Genomic DNA, 24,814 nt, shown 5'->3' on the forward strand with positions numbered 1-24,814 from the left:
GAAAACTGCGCTTTTTACATGCGTAAAAAGCAGCATTTTTGAAGAGTGCGTTTTTACGCGACTCGTGTAGAACGCCGCTTTTTACGCTCCTTTTGTTCGGCAGCGCGTTCATTCAAGCCCGGTTTTTGGCCCTTATGGCTTGCCATACAGAGCTCAGTGTTTGTGTCAAATCAAGTTCATCAACTACACGCACGAGTGACTGCATGTCATGTTCCCTCTGCATCTGCGCGTGAGCGTGTGAGATGGCAGGACGTGCAGGACAACAGGTCGCGCACTCGAGCAGAATATGAGGAATCAGATTCAAAGGCAACTTAACTAAACCTCTAAGCTCTCTTATTGCGGCTGCATTAACACACACGGGCGCGACCCTTGAACCAGAGGGTCCCGTCATGTATGTAACATCTGCATCAGCCCACAGATGAACCCGTGAGCTGCAGATCAGCGGTGATTGGTTCTGCTCCCGGAGTCGGAGGCTGCGTCTCTAAGCGTGAACGCTCACAAACCTGCTTCCTCTGTGGTTCATCTGTGACGTCTAATGCAGTTAATGTCATGTTTCTGCCTGTAAGACACTTCTGCAGGGTCAGGGTTTGTTCTCGGAGGTTGTTCAGTAGTGGTGGGGAAAACATTTTATTACAACACACATAACGGATTTACGCGGTTGTCACCGCACTATTGTTCATGCACTTTAATTTATCCAGCTGTTACAGTGTTTACATTTACAAGACTAGGAGGCAGTGAGGTTCTATGCAAAATTAAGTTGCTTACTGACTTTTCAGTATTAGAAACAAAGCAGTGCACTGTCCTGGTTTATATAAAACATGTTATTAATGTTCATGCACTTTAATTAGTCCAGCTGTACAGAGTTTACATTTACAAGACTAGCAGGCAGTGAGGTAATATACAAATGCACTTTCTTTGTACATTGTATGAAGTTTTGGCATTGAATAAATGCATAACTACAGACGTTTTCCTTTTTATGGGTATTTTTTCTTTTTCAGTCACATATATCGTGATGTATCGTTATTGAAATTTCTTACAATATATCAAATATCGTAGATATCGTGTATCGTGATTATCGTTATCGTGGGCCACATATCGCCACAGAATTGAGTCGTGAGTTCCCTGTATCGTCCCAGCCCTATTGCACAGAGTTGTACGACAGGTAACATCAGGTAACATCCAGTAACATCCGGGGAAATGTTCCTGGATGATGACGCGCTCAGACTCAGGGATGTTTGGGGCTTTTATGCCTCATATTCCTGCAAAACAGTGTGGATCTCTCAGAAAATGTTCTCATGTCTGAGTTAAACGCGTTTCCAGTGAAGTGAGTGATTAAAAAAGCAAGAAAACTGTATAAATAAAAGTAGTTATCTGTGCACCTGAATCTGCACATGCTCAGCCGAGGTGTCAGACGTCTGACTTCAAGAATCAGAATCAGAAAGAAGTTTATTAGCTGGGAGGGAATATGTCAAAAATCATAAAGATTGTGCACTTGGTGACAAGTTTTTGATATTTGGCATGGTGTTAGGTATGGACATAAGGTTTTCAAAAACCACCGCAAACAAATTGGGACAGCCCCCTAGTGGCAACTCTGTTGCCTATATGACCAAAGATCATGCCTTCATTGTAGCTTTGTTCTGAAGTTGAGTTAGCCTGACTGAAGGCCACTGTTCTCACCCAATGAGATTATTGACACTACAGCGATTGTGACCTGTCCAAGAAAAAGGAAAAATGCATTCCTTGGGGGTGAAAATAGGGGTTTAGAGCCCTATACAATATTCTTATGTGACTTAATTCTAGAGATATGGAGTTTTATGTGCAAAAAATTACCTTGAAAATTAAATTTGACCTTCAACATGACCTTGAAATAAGAAATATATCTCAGAATTGAATTCCTGGCACCAAAAAAGTAGAGAAAGTGACAGTATACAACAATCTAGGACTAAGAGAAGCTGAGATATGACCTTTGGTCCTTTCGGCGGGATCCATTCTAAATTTTCTGCAAACCGGCCACTAGGGGGCCATTTTCCCAATTTGCAGTGGTTTTTGAAAACCATATGTCCATAACTAACACCATGCCAAATATCAAAAACTTGTCACCAAGTGCACGGTTTTCATGAATTCCTTTCCAGCTATTGCCAAATAGTTTTTTAACACATACAAGGAATTTGTTGTGGTGATTTGGTGCAATACAAAAGAACAAGTATCTGGATTATCTTCCTGCTAAGAAAGATGTATTTATATTCTTGTTGTGGATCTTCTCCCTCCCTTGCTATTTCCAAAGCCCTCCCCCGGCAGAGGATCCAGCTGGCCTTCGATAAGAACTACTACATCGAGCCGTCGTTCGAGTGCCGCTTCGACCACCTGGAGATCCGCGACGGGCCCTTCGCCTTCTCGCCGCTCATCGACCGCTTCTGCGGCGGCACCAACCCCGGCCTCGTCACGTCCACCGGCCGCTTCATGTGGATCAAGTTCACCAGCGACGAGGAGCTGGAGGGCCTCGGATTCCGCATCAAGTACACGTTTGTGGCAGGTGAAGGATGACTCTGGAGGAGGAGAGGGTTACGTGGTGGTGGGAGAGCTGTAGCCAGGGCCGGCACAAGCCTCTATTACTGCCAATAATACTGATTATTGGTCATTCACACACCCACCATAAACGTATTTCATGTTCTTCCCTGTCATTACAAATACACCTGTAAAAACTAGATGTAAGAACTTTTTCTATGGGCAGAAATATGTGCCACTAGAAACTGAATTTGAATAATTTATATTTGAATTTGAATTGCTCAACTTGAATAATTGCATTAAAAAACTCAATCTGAATCACATAATTTGAATTTGTATTGTTTAATTTGAATCATTGCATTGAAAAACTGAATCTACATTCAGCTCTCACAATTCAAATTCAGTTTTTGCAATTCAATTTCAATTTTACTGTGCTAGACATCTGGGTCTTCCGGAGGAACAGCAATCTAGTGCAGATACAAAAAACTCCTTTTCACGTAGCCTACTATAACCTCTATTTTCTTTCAACGATGTAAACGACCAATGGGAGCTCGATATTTCAAAACCTATTGTGTTTTCTCCATTCTGTGTAAAAAGTGTAGATTTATATTTTTGCCGTTTTGTAGAAAAATTTCTGCAATACGAATTGAAATTATGTGATTCAGATTCAGTTTTTTAATGCAATTATTCAAGTTGAGCAATTCAAATTCAAATCTAAATTATTCAAATTCAGTTTCTAGTGGCACATATTTCTGCACATATTTTTCTTGTAGTTAGATTGTAATCCACAGGGATTAAGACCATGGAAGCAGACGACAGATTAACACATTTGCAGAAAAATCTTTGAATGAATGAATTTATTTGTATATTTGTATATTTGTATATTTGTATATAAAAACAGTATACAGTATACATAAACAGTAACATCTTCATATGCACATAGGTTCGAAAAAGGAGTAGGAAGAAGTTTACACTTTTTCCTAGTTCTTACCCCTTTATAACTCTATGAATTTACATTATTGCTATTATTATATCTACACAATATCCATATATAGTCTATATAAATACTACGTAAACATGCCGATTACTACATAATTATCCATATAAGTATATAGAAAATATAAATATTACATAAATATTATATCAATATATAGAAAATACAAATATTATATAAATCTATATAAATATACACTATATAAACTACATAAATATCCCTATAAATATATATATGCTACATACATAAATATATAACATATATTACATTCAATTAATATTTAGCAAAGTCAGCAACCGCCCCTACTGGAGACTTTCCGAACTTAAACCTTTCACAATTTCCTTGACACCAAACGTCACACTAAGACATGCAAACGTACCTTTATCTTTCCGTTTTTTCTCCTCTTCATCTTTCATCCTCTTTCTTTTCTCTACTCCTGACGGATAAGTCAGTTTTTGCGACATGGTGGGCGCTTTAGTCTGTTAACATAATATTGTTTATGTAATAATATTAATTATTGTATTTTTGTACAATAACATACCTATAATAATCTATGAATCATCATTCACACATAAAAATATAATTTTATTTTTTATTTTATTGTTTTTTAACTCTTGGGGGCCCCCTAGTGGTCACAGGGCCCTAAGCAGCCGCTTAGTTCACTTATGCCTTTGGCCGGTTCTGAGTCCAGACCACATAGACCCAGACCAAGACTACCGGTAGTTCAGATCCAGACCAAAACAAACCTAGTAATGTCCTGATCCTGCGTGATTGTATTCCATCATCCTGGATCTAGTTTCCATATGAGCTTGTTTTCAACTGCAGCTCAATAACACAGAGAAGTGGATGATGATGTTGAACTCACTATAAATGTTTCATCCATCAGCTGAGAGAGTTGGGTTTCAAAAAGTTTACAAAACTGTACATTAACAAAAGGAAGAACTGCTGATCACCAGATTCTGTCACCTTGGTGTGAAACGGACTCTCAGTTATCAGAGTCTGAGACCTGGAGAGACCCAGAGACAAGACCAAGACCCCTAAAAAGTGTTCTGGAGAACTACAAGTCTAAAAACAAGTAAAAAGATTCTCTTTTTACTCTCATTTATTTACATTTGGGAGTTTTCTGCCTTGTGCGTTTCAACATTTCCACATTTTATAACATTAAAATAAGACGTACAACCTGTAAAGATAAAAATATATCTTGCAAAGAGTGAAAATAAAGCGGGTACCGGTGGGTCTGGTGATGGAGGGGCTGAAAGCGCGACTCCTCGGGCAGCAGGAGTACAGCAATTTGTATAATATTAGTTCACGGATCTACCAACATGCTCGAAATGGAGTAGGAATGAAGTAAACACTTATTGAGTCCTACCCCTGAAACTACATATAATAAGACAAGTTTCAATAACTGTTCAATACAGTGATATAATACTAAATTATATGTATATATAAATATAGTCAAAATCAAAGCAAATCAAGGCAAACAAAAGAAAACAAAACAGTCACTCATCACTCATCTTCTTCCGCTTATCCGTTCCCGGGTCGCGGGGGGGCAGCAGTCTCAACAGGGATGCCCAGACTTCCTTCACCCCAGACACTTCCTCCATCTCTTCCTCCAGCTCCTCCGAGGGGAGTCCGAGGCGTTACCAGGCCAGCCGAGAGACATAGTCTCTCCAGCGTGTCCTGGGTCTTCCCCGGGGTCTCCTCCCAGTGGGACATGCCTGGAACACCTCCCTAGGGAGGAGGGACATGCCTGGAACACCTCCCTAGGGAGGCGTCCAGGAGGATCCGGTACAGATGCCCAAGACCATAGGTCTCATGACCATAGGTGAGGGTAGGGGCGTAGATTGACCGGTAAATCGAGAGCTTCACCTTTCGACTCAGCTCCTTCTTCACCACGACAGTCCGGTACACCGACCGCATAACTGCGGACGCTGCACCGATCCGCCTGTCAATCTCACGCTCCATTGTTCCCTCACTCGTGAACAAGATCCCGAGATACTTGAACTCCTCCACCTGAGGCAGGACTTCTCCACCCACCCAGAGAAGGCACGTCACCCTTTCCCGGTGGAGAACCATGGCCTCGGTCTTGGAGGTGCTGATTCGTATCCCTGCCGCGCCGCACTCGGCCTCAAACCGCCCCAGCACATGCTGAAGGTCCCGGTCTGATGAAGCCAACAGGACAACATCATCTGCAAAAAGCAGAGATGAAATCCTGAGGTTCCCAAACCGGATCCCCTCCGGCCCCTGGCTGCGCCTAGAAATCCTGTCCATAAAAATTATGAACAGGACCGGTGACAAAGGGCAGCCCTGCTGGAGTCCAACATGCACCGGGAACAGGTCTGACTTACTGCCGGCAATGCGAACCAGACTCCTACTCCGATCATACAGAGACCGGACAGCCCTTAATAGAGGGCCCCGGACTCCATACTCACTGAGCACCCCCCACAGAATGGCACGAGGGACACGGTCAAATGCAAAACAAAACAAACGCCCAGCATTTAGTTGTGCTGTTATTACATTATCATTACTTTACTATAATACTACAATATAATAGAGAACAATAGACAGCAATGGTATAACAATATACTTGAATAACTATATAAGAGTAGATATGCTGTATATACTGGTTCATATATTTACCTCCAAGTTTTCTCCCAAAACATCATAAATCATTTAAATCTAAACCCCAAATGCCTCAAACCCGGTGTTTTGGTATTAATGTTTATCTCTGTTATCGTTTCAGACCCAGACTTCCACCTGCACGTGGGCGGACTGCTGAACCCCATCCCAGGTGAGTCCCCGTCTGCAGGAATCACTCAGGTCTGGATCCACTCAGGGCTCGCCGGCTCACAGGCTTTACTGGATTCTGTCTCCGGCTGTGACACGAATGCTGAAGGTGCAAACCGACCCTGACGAGCCCATCATGGGGCGTAAAGTCGGAGGATGTACCTGCAGACACACGTCTAGTCTGAGCCCACGCAGGAGCACGCTCCTCTTTTATCTGCCTCCTCCCTGCGTGTCTGTCTGCTTTTGTTCCCCCGTCTCCTCATTGTCCTTCGTCCTAATCCGCTATGCTCACTTCAGTTGAACTTTAAATCCCTTTCTCTCCCTAATAAAATCCATCCTGTCATGCTCCTTTTCTCTCCGTCGCCGTTATCTTTGATATCCCGCTCTTCCACCATCATCGTCTTTGCTGGTTTTTATTAGGGCCCGAGCCCTATTGTATCTGTAGGAGTTTTTGTTTTTCTCGTTTTTCTTCCGACGAAATGATGGTCTTTTTTCCCCCTAAACGTGCCCCAAAAGTCACCAAATTTTGCACGCAAGCCAGGCCTGGCAAAAAATGTGATATTTAATGGTTTGCATTAATCGGCGTGGCCTAACGGCTCAACAGCGCCCCCTAGAAAACTTTGTGCCTCAAGCCCGACAATACGGTTTGACGTACATGGAACAGGAAGTCGGCCATTTTGAATTAATCGTGTAATTGTGGCGCAATTTTTGCCACTTCTTCGGCCGTTAATGCGGCCCGAACCGTAACGTGCACCCAGGTGTGTTATACATCAAAATGTGCGTCTCCATCCTGCGACAACACGCATTACTTTTCTCAGTCAAAAGTGTTACCATGGCGACGATAGACGCCTAAAAGCGCGCCCACCCTTCATCTGATTGATATTTGATAGTTCCTACTTTCTGCAATAACTTTTGAATGGTTTGACATAAAGACTCGTTGGTGGCATCATCGGACTTGGTTTTGACTCCTTGACCATAATTGATGCAAATTAGCCCCGCCCCTTCTTCTTTTTTTTTAATATCTTTTTATTTCACAATAATTTTCACAATTCACATTTTCACATGCATGATTTCTATTATACCCACATTCCTACCCTCCCCATAATTACCCTAGGGGGGAAAAAAAAAAACATACATTAAGGGAGAACAAAATTAAATAAATATTAAAAAAAATAAAAATAAAAAAAATAAAAAAATATATAATGGCAGCAACAGCGATATCAAACTATATATATATATATATATATATATATATATATATATATATATATATATATATATATATATATATATATATATATATATATATCCATATATACATACAAACATACATACCTAAGGCACAAGTTCGAAAAAAAATAAAGATACTCATTGGTCCCCTTTGGAAAAATTATCCAGTTTTGAGAGTAATGGGAACCAGAATTCTTGAAAAATATGAGCACGGTTGTATTTTTCTAAAGTTAATTTTTCCAATGGTAAAAAAACTGAAATTTGATCCAAAAAAAACTTGAAAGTTGGAGGGGAATCATCTTTCCAAAGTAAAAGTATGCCCCTTCTTCTGATTGGTTGATATTTGATAGTTCCTATTTTCTGTCATAACTTTTGAATGGTTTGACATAAAGACTCATGGGTGGTGTCATGGGACTTAAATTAGAGTTCCTGACTTTTATTGGTGAAAATTGCACGCGCGAGGGCCCGTTCATCGCTGCTTGCAGCTTTAATTCCTTTTACTTCTCATACCAACATCCATGGGAGCCCGTCTCTGTTTTCCGCCTCTTGTTTACAACCTTTTCTTCCTCCTCCCTCCTTCTATCCCTCTGTCTCTCTGCAGACTGCCAGTTTGAGATCGGCGGCTGGGATGGGATTATTCGCTCCAGTCAGGTGGAAGAGGAGGAGCGTGTGAAGCCTGGCGATGCTCTGGACTGTATCTGGACCATCAGGGCTCCTCCGCAGTCCAAGGTTGGTACGGAGGAGCGTATTAGTCAGGCGCCGGTGACGATGCCTGGCCGTGCTTTACAAAGTCCCTCAGCAGCTCAGCTTGTGTTTCGATCGGTATCAGTGCAACAGGAAATGTAAAGTCTGCACGTTTTTCAGAAGAAATCCCTGCAAACACATGAACCAACTGTCTGATAAGCTCTGCTGCAAGAAATGATTAAACAAGCATATAATGAAAATCCGACAAAAATCTGCATGACCCGGCGCCGACCTCGCCAGGTCGGCGGAGAAAATAACCACAGATGCTCCCGTTCATTCAAAGAGTCAACTTAGACCTATCACTTGGCCTCCTCATAATAATAATAATAATTAAAGCTGCAAGCAGCGATGAACGGGCCCTCGCACCCTTGTACACGTTCAGGCTGCAGTGGAAGCTTGTATGACTTGCATGTAGATTCTTCAGGACTGGACATTTAGCGGATGAAACCACCCACGACTCTCTATATCAAACCATTCAAAAGTTATTGCAGAAAGTAGGAACTATCAGATATCGACCAATCAGATGAGCGCTTTTTGGCGTCTAGCGTCGCCACGGTAACGCTTTTGAAAGTGAAAAGTAATGCGCATCATCGCAGGATGGAGACGCACATTTTGTTGTATAATACACCTGAGTGCACGTTACGGTTCAGGCCGTATTAACTGCCGAAGGAATGGCATAAATTGCGCCAAAATTACACGATTAATTGAAAATGGCCGACTTCCTGTTTGGTTTCGGCCATGGCGCCAAGAGACTTTTCTTTAAGTTGCGCCATGATACAGGTGTGTACCGATTTTCGTGCATGTACCTCAAATCGTATTGTGGGGCTTGAGGCACAAAGTTTTCTAGGGGGCGCTGTTGAGCCATTAGGCCACGCCCATTAATGCAAACCATTAATTATCACATTTTTCGCCAGGCCTGGCTTGGTGCAAAATTTGGTGACTTTTGTGGCACGTTTAGGGGGAAAAAGGCCCTCATTTCGTCAGAAGAAAAACGAGAACGAGGAAAATAAAAACATCTCCTACAGATACAATAGGGCCTTCGCACTGTAAGTGCTCGGGCCCTAATAATAATAATAATAATAATGTTGGGTTTTCTTCCGCTGCTCAGGTTTTCCTTTCAAGTCCAAAAACACAAGCATGTGAGCTTCATTGCTGACTCTAAACTCTCCTCGGAGGGAATGCAGGCGTGGAGAGTCGTCTCATCTGCATCTGTGGCCTAAATGTGGCTGGAATCGTGTCCAGGTGTAACCCGCCCCCCCCGGTGACAGCTAGGCTCCAATCCCCGTGACCCTAAACAGGATCAAACGGGTATCAGGGACGGATGGATGGACGGATAATGAGACGTTAAGGTCCACATACCCAGCACTAGGAGACGGAGGCGACATAAACCTGGTCTCCAGTCCTGCTCTCATGTAGCTCCGGCCTGCTGTTCACAAAATTGAAATCAGAAGTAAATAAATGAACGAAGGTAAAAAACAAGCTACAAAAAACTAAATTCAGGCAGTAAAACAAATTGTTCTCTTTGGGGCAGTTATTTGCTTTTTAAATTATCGATCCCATCTTCCCAAGATGCTTGGCTGTTCGTGGCCAGTTCGTGGAAGGTCAGTGTTTCCCACAGACGTCTCGTTAATTTCTCTGAAACCTCCGCTGCCGCTGCTGTCCGGATAGCTTAAACGGAGAGTTTTAGAGCGAATTAGAGTTATAAAGTACGGCCCTGGAGATTCAGGAGAGTGTTTTGTTTTTAAGTCCAAAGTGAACTCCGACATGACGTGGTATTTATGGCCCGATGTTAAGAAGCTCATTTGCATCACGGCCAGAACTCGGTTAGCTTTGATTCATCGCTGCTCTGGTTCTCCCTCGTGGCTAAATGAATCATCCAGGAGACTCGCAAATGAACACACATCTCCTGTGGTGCAAGAAGCAAAAAGCCCAATGCTGACGCACATAAACCGCATAATTAGGTGTCACAAAGTGTAAAGAAATACCTATAGACATAATGAAGGCTTATGCAGATATGCAGGATAACGTTGATGCAGGGAGCTCGCTCCTCTCCCTTTAACACACTCAGGCACGAATCTCTACAGCCATTTCGGCGGCCCGCCGTGTGCAGGGCGAGGCAGCGGTGATGTGATCTGAATTTAACTGAGGCAGTCAGTTTTCTTGCCACACATTAGCTCGACGAGGCAGAAGGAGCAGAGCTGCACACTCAGCCTGGAAATGGGAGCAGCGACGTGACGGCTGCCTGCTCCGCTCACAGGTGTCTGATCGTCACGTCCACCATTTAATCCTGCCATCATCGGCTGTAATAACTCACATCTGCATGGTTTTTGTTGGGTGTTTCTTGCTTTAATACAGAAGTCTTCAACCTTTTTTAGCCCAGGAATCCCTTGGATGAGAGAAAAACAGAGCAGGGACCCCCGCTTGTAATTCTTATTTTTTCCCTTCTTTTTTAATGTGTCAAGTTTTAAGCCTGGCTTATAATAACTTTTGAATGTGTTTTATTCTGCTTCTATCACCTTATTAACCAATTCCTGACTGGGTTTTTAGTTACATGTGTTTACGGTTGATGAAACTTTGGCCTCGTCAGACGTGGAAGGAGTAACGTTAGGCCGAGCTGTAACGTTACAATCTCCAGCTTTAGGCTTCGTTATTGTCACAAATGTATCCATCAGGTCTAACTAGCGTTAAATATGAAATAGCCATGTCGATTTTGCAACTAATTTTCTTTTCTGAAACAGCTAGCTAGCTAATATTTCCGCTCTAAATATGACATTAGTCACATGACTCACGTCATGAGAATCATTTATGTTGTAGACTAAATAGTTATTGTCAAAAGTGGATTATTATCACCTGTTAATGGAGTTTTCTCAATCATTGGCCCTATTGTATCTGTAGGAATTTTTATCGTTTTTCTTCCGACAAAATGAGGGCCTTTTTTCCCCCTAAACGTGCCCCAAAAGTCACCAAATTTCTTCACGCAAACCAGGCCTGGTGAAAAATGTGATATTTCATGGTTTGCATTAATGGGCGTGGCCTAATGGCTCAACAGCGCCCCCTAGAAAACTTCGTGCCTCAAGCCCCACAATACGGTTTGACGTACATGCATGAAAATCGATACACACCTGTATCATGGCACAACTTAAAGAAAAGTCTCTTGGCGACATGGCCGAAACCCAACAGGAAGTCGGCCATTTTGAATTAATCGTGTAATTTTGGTGCAATTTATATCATCCCTTCAGCCGTTTCTTCCCCCGAACGGTAACGTGCACCCAGGTGTGTTATACATCAAAATGTGCGTCTCCATCCTGCGACGCCGCGCATTACTTTTCTCAGTCAAAAGCGTTACCGTAGCGACGATAGACGCCAAAAAGCGAACCTTCCCTTCATCTGATTGGTCCATATGTGATAGTTCCTACTTTCTGCGATAACTTTTGAATGGTTTGACATACAAGAGTCATGGGTGGTGTCGTCGGACTCGGTTTTGAGTCCTTGACTTTTATTGGTGAAAGGCCCGTTCATCGCTGCTTGCAGCTTTAATTTTATTTTTTTTTAACTCTCACAAATTATTTTGGTTAAAATTGCCTTTATTTCTTTTTAAGATGGAGGACCCCCTGCAGTACCTCCACGGGCCCCCTAGGGGTCGGGGACCCCATGGTTGAAGACCCCTGCTGTAAAACCAGCACCCGAGTGTCTCTTTACTGCAGCTCGGTGCTGCTCGTCTCGGCTGCTCTGGACGTTATCAGAAACACCTGTGCTGCTCCGCCGAGGCACAACGCCATCTGTGAGATAAGCTAATGTGCAGAGAGGACGGCGGCTCTAACTGCAGTCGTATCTCTGCAGACTTTGTTACACGCTGTTAAAGCAGGGAGCAGGTGTAATTACGGAATAATGTCAACGTGCATCTGCAGGCGCTAATGTCACCATCACACGGCGTATGGAGGGAGGGGGACATTAAAAAGTGAACAGAAGTCGAAAAAAAAGTATTCAAAAGGGGCTTTTGTGCTGAATCCTTCTAGTATTTTGACATTTCAGACATTTATTAACACCTTTGAAATTATTTGAACATTTGAGAGAACAGAAACAGAAAGTACGGAAGATTATTAGGGCCATGCAGGAGAAAAAATATTCGAAAAATAGTCGAAATGTTGAGAAAAAAGTCGAAATGTCGAGATTAATGTTGAAATACAATTTCGAGAAAAAAGTTAAAATGTCAAGATTAATGTTGAAATACAATTTCAAGAACATTTCAACTTTATTCACGAAATTTTGACTTTTTTCTCAACTTTTCAACTTTTTTCTCAAAATTGTACTTCAAAATTATTCTTGACATTTCGATTTTTTTCTCGACATTTCGACTTTTTTCTCAACATTTCGACTTTTTTCTCGCCATTTTTACTTTTTTCTCAACATTTCGACTTTTTTCTCGACATTTCAACTTTTTTCTCGAAGTTCATAACAAAAAAAAATCTTCCTCCTCTGAAATATTATTTTTATTTTTCTCCTGCCTGGTCCTAATACTCTTCCGTATTTAAGGGCTGGTTTTAAATGTGCCTCATAAATGTAACAGCTCACACTTGTGTTTCATGACTTGCATTTTACTTCACTTTCTTTTCTTTGGGGAGTGCAGGGGTCTAATATAACAAACTCTATCTATCACATAGTTTTGGACAGCCTGAGGTTGAGAATGTGCAGCCAGCAAGCCGTTCATTTTTTGCAGCTCAGAATACGATCATCTGGCCTCCTCCATCTTTAACGCCCCCGAACACACACCGTGCAGCGGTTGCTGCTCCCTAGAAGTCGGACTCGGTAGCACAAAGTTTTAACAGTTTTTTTTGCATTTTTGCACCTGTGTTTTCTTCTTAAGCGATAGTAAGAGAGGCGAGCTCTGTGTGCAAAGATCCTGTCGCTCAGGCGATTCTGCAAAGTCAGGATGCTGCGGTCACTGATGCATCACCGAGCATCACTTCTCGTGTGAACGTCCAAAGGGGAACAGCAGCACTTTAACGAGCCTCCTGTTTGTACCAATATGACAACTACTGCTGTGTGAAAAGGGCAGCTGACCGTTGGAGCCGCTCAGGAACCGCTGCTGTGAACAGAGCTGTCAGGATATGGTCAAGGAGGGCGCTGTGTGCAGCATCTCTGTGATATTCTCACTAGTCACGTCTCAACCCGTCTCATCACCTGTTTCTTATGGGATGAGGAGACGAGGAGATGAAGAGGTGAAGAGGTGAGGAGATGAGGAGAGTATGTGACGGAGGCTGCAGGCAGCATCAATAAGATATAATGTCCTTTCCGGCTGACTACCACCGATATTATTATTATTTTTATTTATTAATCCTTTATTTCATCAGGCAAGCAATTTAAAAAGGTGTGTGTGTGTGTTACAACACGACAATTCAAAGTAAATACAATAAAACATTAAACAATGAGGCATAGCAAGTTGGAGTCGACTATTATGTCTCATACATTCAGTTTGAAATCAGTGAAAGAGGTGAAGACAGTGACTTTGAGAGAGTTTTGTAGATCGTTCCAATCATCGGCCGAAGCTGGTCCGGACTTTGGGGACAGAAAATTTCACAAATCTGCTAGATTGTAGGTTGAAAACAGAGTGAGAGATGTGCAAAAGGGAAGAAGTTTAGCCAAGTATGGATTTGTAGATGAGTTGAAACCAGTGATGGAGACGTCTGGTGAGACCGAGACGAGACCAAGACGAGACCAAGACGAGACCAGGACCACAACAAAGTGGTCTGGAGACCTACAGGTCTCCTGTGAACTACCGTGATCAGCTGTTCTCCTGCTGACTCGACTCTCCTTCGTCCCCAGATCTACCTGCGCTTCATCGACTACCAGATGGAGCACTCCAACGAGTGCAAGAAGAACTTTGTGGCCGTGTACGACGGCAGCAGCGCCATCGAGAACCTGAAGGCCAAGTTCTGCAGCACGGTGGCCAACGACCTGATGCTGGACCACGGCGTGGGCGTGGTGCGCATGTGGGCCGACGAGAAGAGCCGGCTCAGCCGCTTCCGCATGCTCTTCACCTCCTACGTGGACCGTGAGTGACGCCCTCTTCCTTGTGTTGAGCATCATCTTGTCCCCCCATTGCCATAGCAACGCCTTCATGCCCCTCTGATACTTTAGGTGTTACGCAACGATAAATGACTTATGAAAGTGTAAATGTAGCTGTCTTTTTTTAATCTTATTTGTATTTAAGTTTGGGGAAATGTAAAGGTTTTATTCTGTGTTCTGGCGGTACCCCCTGGTGGTAGAGTGGGGAATTGCACGCGCATGCGCCGTTCACATGCTCATTAAGTGGGGAGTCAAGTGCACTGGGGTGAGAGAAAAAAGGGCTAACATGAGACCCATTTACACAGAGAAATAGTATGAAAACACCCTGAAAATGGATGAACCACTCCTGTTTGTTTTGTTTGATTATTTATTAATATTACAATTATTAATATTAATAATATATGAATATTATAGCCTATAATATATTAATATAATATAATAATATATTATATTATTTTTATGATTATTATTTTATTTTATTATTTAAAAAATTTTAATTTTACTTTTTTTTTTGCTCCAACTTTATTTACTTTATTTAACTTTTATTTAACCAGGTTGGTCCCGTTGTACGGAAGAGTATTAGGGCCATGCAGGAGAAAAAATATTTGAGAGGGGAAGATTTTTTTTTATTGTGCACTTCGAGAAAAAAGTCGAAATGTCGAGACTCCAACACTAATCTGCACACACAATTAAAAAAAAATCTTCCCCTCTCAAATATTTTTTCTCCTGCCTGGCGCTAATACTCTTCCGTACCCGTTGAGATACAATGACCTCTTTTTCAAGGGAAGCCTGGCCGAGACAGCAGCCAGAGAAACATTAAAAGTGCAACAATTAACAGACACCACCGACTCACTCAACATAAAATAATTAAATAAAATACTCAACACTCAATAAGATCAATAAAAATGTGTTCTAGGTTAAAACACCAGATTAGGAATTTACATTAAAACAACAACAAGTGGGAAAAGTAGCTGCTGCAAGATCCTTCATACGGCTTTTAAAATGTCCAACAGTGATGAGATCCTTCAGATTTAGTGTCTTCTGTAGGGAGTTCCAGGCAGAAGGTGCAGAGAACTTTAGCAGATATAAATCATTGGAACGTAAGCAGTAATTGCTGTGGGTCCTGGAAATGTAGTTGCATAAATAATGTGGGAGTAAACAAAGGATTGCTTTATAGATAAAACTGTACCAGTGGGTGAGACAGCGCGTCGTCAAAGATGGCCATTCAACTCTGTCATATATGGTGCAGTGGTGAGTGAGGGCTCTGCAACCAGGGATGGCCCTGAAGGCACCATGAACCTGAAGGCACCACGGTTCACTGAATCCAGACTCTGCAAACAATTTGCTGAGGCATTCATCTATACAAGGTCGCCGTAATCAAGCATAGGGAGAAAATTGGCAGAATTCTGTGACGAAAGAAGAATCCCAGTTTCAACCCTAATGTTTTTCTCAGGTTTTCTATGTGGGGTTTAAAAGAGAGCCAATCATCAAATAAAACAGTGCACAAATTCAATCTTGCAACCTTGTATGGATAAAATGCTGGGAGGGTGCTCAGATACTTTTCTGCCATTAAAGAAAATGATCTGTTTAGTTTTGACAGCATTTAAAACAAGTTTTAGCTCAATGACCTGACGTTCCACAAGATTAAAAGCAGTCTGTAGTTTGTCAAGGGCATCAGCAAGAGCAGATACACAGCGGTATATCACTGTGTTGTCAGCATAATAATGAAATTTGGCATTTGGAACACATCTGCCTAGAGTGTCCACATAAATAACAAATAGAAGTCCAACTGGTGTTTTGTTGGTCATGTCCAGTGACAGGAAGAGCTGCTAATTGCTGTGACAAAATAAACATTGACCAATTGGAGCTTTCTCTGGAAAAGGAAAGAAAAAAATCCAACCTCTCTGACAGCTTTAATCCTGTAAAAACTCTAACCAATCTGTTTTTGCGCACCGAATGAAACGGATTGGTCGGAGGACCAGAGGATTGGCAGGGGGGAAAGAACCGGTGCGCCTTCATTTTAAGTCCCGCCCACGCCCCCCTCTGTCCCATGCGCGCTCTCGTCACGTCTCTCTGCTTCCTGCAGCCTCCAGCCCCCGTGTCCGCTTCCCACGGGTCTTCCTTGGTTCAGACTGTCCAAGTGCAACCCACCCCCACCCCCCGCTACTCCAGACCGACTGGCAACCGCGGCCTGACATCGGAGGGCCCCCGCCGCTCCTGGCTTCACTGCTGGCTCGCGGTCGGGCGGTCACGTCGAATGTAACGGCTCGCCCTGCTAAAAAGGCTAAAAAAAGAAAGCCAAAGACCCCCCGTAGCGGAACACCGGTGTGCCGGTGCGGGTGGCGGTGGCTGTGGTGCTGCGGTCCCCTGCAGGCTCTGGTGGCACGGCTACGCCACAGGGTACGGCGTAGGGTACGGCGTAGGGTATGGCGTAGGGTACGCGGCGACGCACACCATTCTGCGTTGGTGTAACGCGGAACCATAAATCAGCCTCCAGTGTGTTCTGTTCTGAACTTCTCTGTTGTGCTCATTTTGCTGCGACTTTGGGTCCCTCCGGGTCCCTCCGCTGTTCATTGTTGTGTCTAAAAATGATGCGCAGTGCCCACCCAATCAGAAACGGATATTCTGTGGTATTTTTTTATATTTATAAAAAAATAAATTATAAAAAAATAAAGGATCCCCATAACTTTGATTGGGTGGACAGGACGCACGTTTGGGTGGGCACACCCCACCCCTGCCCCCCCCTAAAACTGTCCTCGCTTACAGGTGAATGAGACATGGGGTAGTTTTGTTGAAAATGTGCTGTCCAAAATGTCCTGGAAAACTGGACTCCTGCAAAAGCGCGTTCCCCAAAGTTTGTGGGGCCGTGGCTTTGGACGGAGCGCTGACGGGAGGGGGAGGAGGGGGCGGGGCTTAGAGGAGGCGCCACTTTCAAATCTTGCTAGCTCTCCAAAATCAGGGACCCTACCTTTAAAGTGAACAAATCTAAAAAGGAAAAATAACATAATCTCCTTGTTGCAGTCTGGTCCCGGATCTTGACATAAGTCCTGCACAAACGTCAGTTTCCCTTTTATAACATTGCATTTGTATAAAAAGGATAAAGTGAAGCATCATGGGTCGTTACTTCCACAGAAACAGTTAATTTACGGTTCCTGCTCCCTGCTTGCATCAGCGCTCACCCACAGACAGCGATTCTCGTTTCAGCCGAGGAAGCTAATTACTCCGAGCCGTGTTCAGGGCCCCGATATGAGCAAAGCAATTATTTACTCCGCCGTCGTCGGTTGTTTTGTTTTATTTAAATTGTAAGCTTCAAATAATTTCCTTGACATGCATGTCACACTGTTTCTGTTACAGCCGGGAAATAGACGTTTATTTCTCTGTTTTTATGTGAAAAGAAAAACCTTGGAGGAAATTATGCATCAAACTTCTTCATCTCTGAGTGACGAGGAGCTTTTTAATGTTGCTTAAGGTTGCACGTAAAGTGGCAGGAATTACCATGCAGGGCCGCGTTGGCGCCCTGTAATATTTCCATTAAATGCCTGAATAGACTGAGATATTAATTGCCACATGCGTACTTCCCAACCCGGGGTGAATGCTAATGTGCTTTTCATCAGCAAACCATCGCAGTCACAACGTAATGGCTTTTAAATCAGCTTTTTTTGGCCTCTTTCCTCTCCGAGCATCTCGAGACCGTTGGGATCCTCATTAATTCTCATCACACTGTTTGTCTCGGAGGACTCCGGGGAATCAGGAATAACTCCCGAACTTTATGTTGTTAGTCAGCAACTGGAGGAAAATTGTTTGGAGGTCAGAGCGAGTCGTTAATCTCTGTCACTGTGAGATGTAAGTGAGTCGTGTAGAGGCTTGATTAGACGTAGACGCTCGGCTCCAGATCCAGATGTGAGTGTGTTTGTGTTCTAGTGTTGGGGGGTTGAGGCCGGGTGAGGGCAGGGGGGGGCACCGCCGATATCAATATACCAACAGTATAGTGCTCTCAGGTGATTAAAAAATTAATCTAATTAATTACAGGATTTTTAATTAATTAATCTAATTAATCACATTTTAATCTCATATCTGCTAAAGGTCCCCAAATAAAGAATTTGAATTCTAGGACATTATAAAATTACAGTGAATGACTAATCAATTGATTTGAAATCCACATTTTTATTGGTGAAGTGTGTTTCATAAATGAAATTCAAAAGAAAAAGCTCAAGCACATCAGCAAACCAATTAGGCCAGGTGCATTATTCAAAAATGCAATGCAATTACAGTTAAATAAATAAAATTCAGAAATAAAATAAGGCTGAGTCTCAAATAGGCACTTAAAAATTAAAACTAAAGCTGACTCAATACAGCAATTCAAGCACTAGTAGCTGTAACGTTTACAGTGGAACTTGTCCGGACATGTTTACGTTTAAATGATAATTCAGGCTGGAGCAGCTCCGCTGATAGGAACATTCTTTTTTACCAAATGTACAAATCACTGCGTTCTTGTTGATAGTCCCGTCTTCTTTCTTTTTATACATAAACTTGCCGTTCAAAGGCCCCAGCAAAGATTTGCTGAGTCGCTCCCCTGAGTCGTCCAGGTCTGTCACTGCTTTGTTAGTTTGACCAGCAGCAGGAGGAAGTAGTGATTTACGGGTCCCTCAATGGGCCAAATTTGAAATACTCGCGCATTTTGCCACTCATAATTAATTGTGTTAATTTTTATAACGCGTTAATTAGCAGTGTTATTAATTAATCTAATTAACACGCTAAACTGACAGCCCTAGTATATACATAATATAATGTAAGGCATAAAGGATAAACTTCCTTACCTTATCAAGGAAGAACCAAATTTTCAAAAAGGTGTTATATCGTTTTCTGAGAAAATATGTGATTTTTTCCAGGGGGATGCAATTATTCATCTCAAAAGACCATCTGTCAATAAATAGAGGGGAATCAGATTTCCATGACACTGCAATGCACTTCTTGGCCACAACAACTTCCATGAATTTGAGTTGTGCACTGTTTAGAGAACCACGAATACTGTACATGTAAAGTTCCCGAATAAACACAGTTCAGGGTCCAGTGGAAACTAACTCCTGTGATCCTGGTGAAAGTGGAGCAGATATCAGGCCAGAAAGGCCTCACTTTGGTGCAGAGCAGAAAGGAACCAACTTCAGTGTCACATCTGAAGCAAATCTCTGACCGGTCAGATTTGAATGAGTGTAATTTTTCTGGGGTAAGGTAGAGAGCGCACACTTTCTGGCACTTTTACACTAGTACCTACTCGTCTTGACTCGACTGGCCTTGCCTTCGTTTGTTTTCAATACCCAGATCAGAAGTAGGAGGTTGGAGAAGCTGCTGTGATGTATTTGATTGTGTATCTAAACGAAGAAAACAACAACACTAAAGATGTAGAACCTGGAGGAGATGATAGATGCTGCTGGATCTGTGGCTTGTGTTTGATATCAAGTTAAAAAATGAGAGTGAGAGAAGCTTCAAGCGGCAACGCTTTTTAGTCATGTTTTTAGTTTGTCTCGGCGCTGCTGAAAAGTCAGCTGGAGCCGTGAGCAGCTATGAAGAGACAGAGCTCCTGGTAGATCTGGTCGTTCCTTATCTCCGTCTAGATCCCTTTTTAATTCTCTCCTCAGCACCAGGTTTATGAATATCTGCACCTCAGAGTTGGATCACCAACTTCTGCTGCCGTTGCTGCTGGAATCAAATGAACAAGAAGGTTCTAGTGTAAAAGAAGGTGCTAGTTTAAAAGCGCCATTCGAACCTCGGCAGAGTAGTTACAGAAAAGTATCTACTCGGCATGTTAGACCCCTAGTGGAAAAGCGCAAAACCGAGGCGAGTCGAGTCGGGCTGAGTAGGTTCTAGTGGAAAAGCGCCATTTGACAGCTGGAGCTGAGTGATGGAGGTGTCGGGGGAGCAGCCGTGTCTGCAGGATCAGCAGGATGCCCACACATGCTCTCATCGCCGTGCCAACGCCGTTTAACCCCGAGGCAGCGGAGGCTGTGGAGGCTGACGAAGGCGGTGGAGTCTGTGGAGTCGGTGGAGTCACGCCGCCCGAGGGACCAGGATGCTCGGAGGCCTCATCACAGACGACCTCGGAGCAGGAGTGAGGAGTAAACCTCGGCCCGGTTCGGCCGTGATAACGACTCGCTGCTCAGCCTGCGTGTGTCGGATGGTGAAGCACTTCCTCTCCTCTCAAGGGAAGGTCCTGTTCAGAGCAGCAAACACGCCATGAAACACATAAACAGAGCTGCGTGCAGAAACAACCACCGGCACCAGGGTTGCCTTCACCTTTCATGTCTTTTACTGCCTCTTCCTTCAAGTCTTGGAGTTTCTGCAGCTTTTCATTTTCCTTCCTTTAAATGCTCCTTTATTCTGGAGTCAGTTGGTTCATCACCACCAGAGTGTCAGTCTGGTTTTGTAGGTCCTGCCTGGATGGGTTTTTTTTCAATTCAATTTTATTTATAAAGCGTCTATTACAACAGAGGTTTTCTCTAGGATCTTTCCAGAGACCCAGAAACTGACCCCCAAGCAATTATTACATAAACATAAACACTGGCAGGTAAAAACTCCCCTATTGGGAGAAAAACCTTAAGTGACCTGCTTTTTCTTCTTCCGGCTCTCGACGAAGGCGGACGCTTTTTCTGCTCCTCTCCCTTATCTATCTGCCCTGCTACTGATTTTGTTTGTCTCGTCTTCAGAGTCTCTTCTTTTCACTCCTCCGAAATTCTACAATCATGGAATTGATTAACTGGTCTCTCAGCATAATTGACCAAATTTTTGCGACAAGAAACCAAGGGAAGGGAGCCCTCTTGCCCCGATGGGACATTTTTTGCTGGATACACAATGGATTCCTACAAATACTGGAAACCTTTGTGCTTGGCGATTCTGTCGGTCGAGGACGTTGAAGATGCCTTCATAATTGGATTCATGATAGCAGGATTTCTCTTGATCATCCTAGTATATCGACAAACGCGTAAGTCGTCGACAGCTGTTCTGGCTCTTTCAGAGCTGCCGGACGTGGCTGAAGGGTCAAGCAAGGCGATCAACGCTCAGACTTTAACGTTGGGGGAGCAAAGCCGTAAGCTGGATGCGATTCTCGAACAGAATCGCAGGCTGGCGGCGGTCTTTGAGCTCATTGGCAAGATGGATAACACCTTGGAGAAGTTGGAAGCTCGACTTGGCGGAAATTGATCACAAATTCGTCTGATTGGAGTCGCCATTGATGAACCAGAGACTGAAGGCCGACGGAAAATTACTGAGTCTGCCTGTTTTTGCAATATAATTGTTGATTCTATAATCTGGCCTTGACAGGGCAGTTTTGGCCGATCGCTCTGGTCACAATCTTTCTGGTGGAATGTAAACAAGGTGACTCTGCCCCCACTAACCCTCCCCTCTCCCACGAACATCTGTGGACCTGTTTTCAGAACTGTACCGAGCCGCCTGATAACATCAAGGACATTTGGCTGAGAGCAGCTCTGAGCGAATTTCACGGACTCATCGCTACACATAAACTTACTGATAACCACACCTCCCTCAACTCAACGCCTTCCTCGGCTCCCCCCTCTTATCAGCCCCCCTCAAAAGTCTCCGGGTTTCGAGCGCCACGAAGCCGCGGCCCTCACTTGGATGTACTGTGCCGGGAAAATGTGAGAATATGTGAAGTGCCGGTCGGGAATTTGGACCCACTTTCTCATTCAAGTCAATATGGGGAGTGTTTCCGGGCTCTTGACTGGCAGGAAACAGACCAAATTAAAAAGCAAATTAAAAGGAAAAAGGAAACAAAAAGCATGAACAAATTAATGTATGTAACTCTGCTCTGGTCCCGCTGAAAACGAGTTCAGCATCGGTCGTTAGAGGAGCAGGACACGCTGATGATTAATGAGCATCTGAGTGGACAGCAGGTGGTCAACCTCTTAAATTAAAAGTTTATAGCATAATTTAAACCTGATGTTTTCAGTTAAAGTGACGATAATCTGGAAAATCACCAGTAATGGTCCCAAAAGTGTGAAAAAAAGATCCTAAAAAAGTAGGAGGGCGAGTGGAACAATGTTTTGTGTTCAAGATATAACGTTCTGGTTTAAATGAGAAAAAAAAACACTGCAATCAAACAGGTAAACAGTGAAGTTCATCCTCGAGAATGACCAGGTCGGAGTTCTTGACCTTCGTCTGATGGAAATGTGGAAAAACTTGTCGGGGACCGTTCCTGGGAAAGAGGACTCTCTTTCTGGAGTGGAAAGTAAACACTTACTGGCAATTGCATCATGTTGCCTTGTGTCTCTGTTCCTGCAAAACATTGAAACAGCAGCATAACATGAGGATTATTACGACCAGCAACACTTCTCCTCCGGCTTGAAGGCCGAAAATAAAAAGGTCCCACATTTTTAGCTCTGGCTGGGAGAGAAACCCACTTTAGCTGCAGCCTTGAACACTGGGGGAACAGTGTCCTCCGTCAGCCTCCCTCAGCCTCCGTCAGCCTCGCTGCTCGTCCTCCTGACCCCAGCAGCCTCTATCAGTCTCCTCCGTCTTATACACTTATGGCGCTTTTCTACTAGCACCTACTCAGCCCAACTCGACTCGAGATCAGAAGTAGGAGGTTGGAGAAGCTGCTGTGACGTATTTGATTGTGTATCTAAACGAAGAAGACAACAACACTAAAGATGTAGAACCTGGAGGAGATGATAGATAGTTGTGCTGTGCGCCCTCTATGTGAAAACCGCTTTCCTCTTTCATTAACGGCCTCCACAGATTTCAGCAGTAGAAGTATATCTGCCGTCATTGTTTTATTGTCATCATCCAAATATCTCCAGGTTCTCTTCTCCCGTCTGGTCATGTTTCACACATTAGTAGATTTTTCTGAATCCTGCCTCTCGCCTGCAGCTCCATGCACGGCCAACACGTTCTTCTGCCACAGCAACATGTGCATCAACAACACGCTGGTGTGCAACGGCGTGCAGAACTGCGTCTATCCCTGGGATGAGAACCACTGCAAAGGTGACCGAACCCCCCTTCATGTCTGGTACCTGGATCTGTTCACTCTGCTGCTGCAGGTGTATTTACATCCATGTTCTTCCTCCTCCAGAGACGAGATCCCAGGGCCTTTTCCACCAGATCACCAGGACCCACGGCACCGTGATCGGCGTCTCGTCCGGCATCGTCCTCGTCCTCCTCATCATCTCCATCCTGGTCCAGATGAAGCAGCCCAGGAAAAAGGTGAGTTCAGAAAGACTAGTCTTGTTCCTGTCAGCCTAGTCTTTGGGTCCAGCTATCATTTTAGTTTTTATTAGTTTTAGTGACATTCATTCTCCTTTTAGTCGTGTCAAGTTTCAGTCGACTAAAAGTCTGAGCATTTTAGTCTTATTTTAGTCAGAAATGTCCAGGACCATTTTAGTCTAGTTTTAGTCAAAGTGTCAGGTTGCGGTTGGAGTAGGACCCAGATGCAGAAGACCAGAAGGCAGGAGTTCCAAAAAGTAGTGATTTAGTCGTCCAAAACAAAAGTGCTGCAGAGCAGGATATAAAAACCAGAACATGAACGTGACAAAATAAAACTACCAAAACCTGATGTGGAAAACACGGATGGAGGAAACAGTACTGACCAGCAGGGAGCAGAGGAAAGACAAGACCAGATATACACAAGAGTTAACGAGACACAGGTGCAGACAATCAGGGCCGATGGGAAACATGAAAGTCAAACCAGAGCTCAAACACAAAGACACGGGACAAAAAAGAAAGTCCAGAGTGCTCAGAAGGTTGATCTAAGTCGTATGACGAAGGTGCTCTTTGGTGGGAAAAAGGATGTCAAAAAGGAAGAAAAATCCAAGGCACTCTTCTTCAAATATAAAAAGCCTTTATTTAAATTGGCTATTTCATATGGAAAGATTAAAAAAGTGGGTTACAGCCCACGCGTTTCGGGTACACCCTGAGGAAGGCTGTGGCCGAAACGCGTGGGCTGTAACCCACTTTTTTAATCGCCTGCATTTTCCTGGTTTTTTCGGGCGTGTTCTATTTTTGGAGGTATTTTTCTTCCATATCAGAGCGGGGTCATACTGTTCACCCGCGGCTGCGTAGGGGGATTTTTGCGACTTTAGCTTTCTAGCAAAATGCTAGCAACATTGCCCTTTGGGCCGTTTTGGACAATTGCAATATGGTCATACCACTACTTGGCATGCCCATAATTATCGTTATCGTGACATGACCAACATTTTTGTTGCGTCTCGTCTCCGTTTCCTCAGGTGATAAAGGTTCGTTGATGACGATATTTTCGTTGAGGAAAGCAACTTTAGTGAGACGGGGTTGGGACGTGCTGCTCACTAAAGCCGGGCAGACACTGTACGATTATCGGCTCGTTTTGAGACGATTTTCCAGTCGTGCGACTATTTTTTGGATCGGGCCGGATTTCGGCCCAATCGTTGGTCATGCTTCGTGCAGTAAACGTGGGGTAACAACAAGAGATTAACACCTCACGACGAGCTCCCGATCACGAATCGT

General features: G+C 43.6%; 1 protein-coding gene across 1 annotated transcript in view; it reads left to right on the plus strand.

Annotated features, from left to right (window-relative positions):
- Positions 1 to 24,814, plus strand: part of LOC133421727 (neuropilin and tolloid-like protein 2) — a 34,746-nt gene that overhangs the window by 8,224 nt on the left and 1,708 nt on the right. The window contains exons 4-9 of the mRNA XM_061711468.1: positions 2,285 to 2,533; positions 6,243 to 6,290; positions 8,118 to 8,245; positions 14,084 to 14,312; positions 23,207 to 23,320; positions 23,409 to 23,539. Coding sequence (XP_061567452.1) covers positions 2,285 to 2,533; positions 6,243 to 6,290; positions 8,118 to 8,245; positions 14,084 to 14,312; positions 23,207 to 23,320; positions 23,409 to 23,539 — 899 coding nt within the window. The remainder of the gene's footprint in view (positions 1 to 2,284; positions 2,534 to 6,242; positions 6,291 to 8,117; positions 8,246 to 14,083; positions 14,313 to 23,206; positions 23,321 to 23,408; positions 23,540 to 24,814) is intronic.

The sequence above is a fragment of the Cololabis saira genome, chromosome 2, assembly GCF_033807715.1.
Source record: "Cololabis saira isolate AMF1-May2022 chromosome 2, fColSai1.1, whole genome shotgun sequence".
NCBI classification, from domain to species: Eukaryota; Metazoa; Chordata; class Actinopteri; order Beloniformes; family Belonidae; genus Cololabis; species Cololabis saira.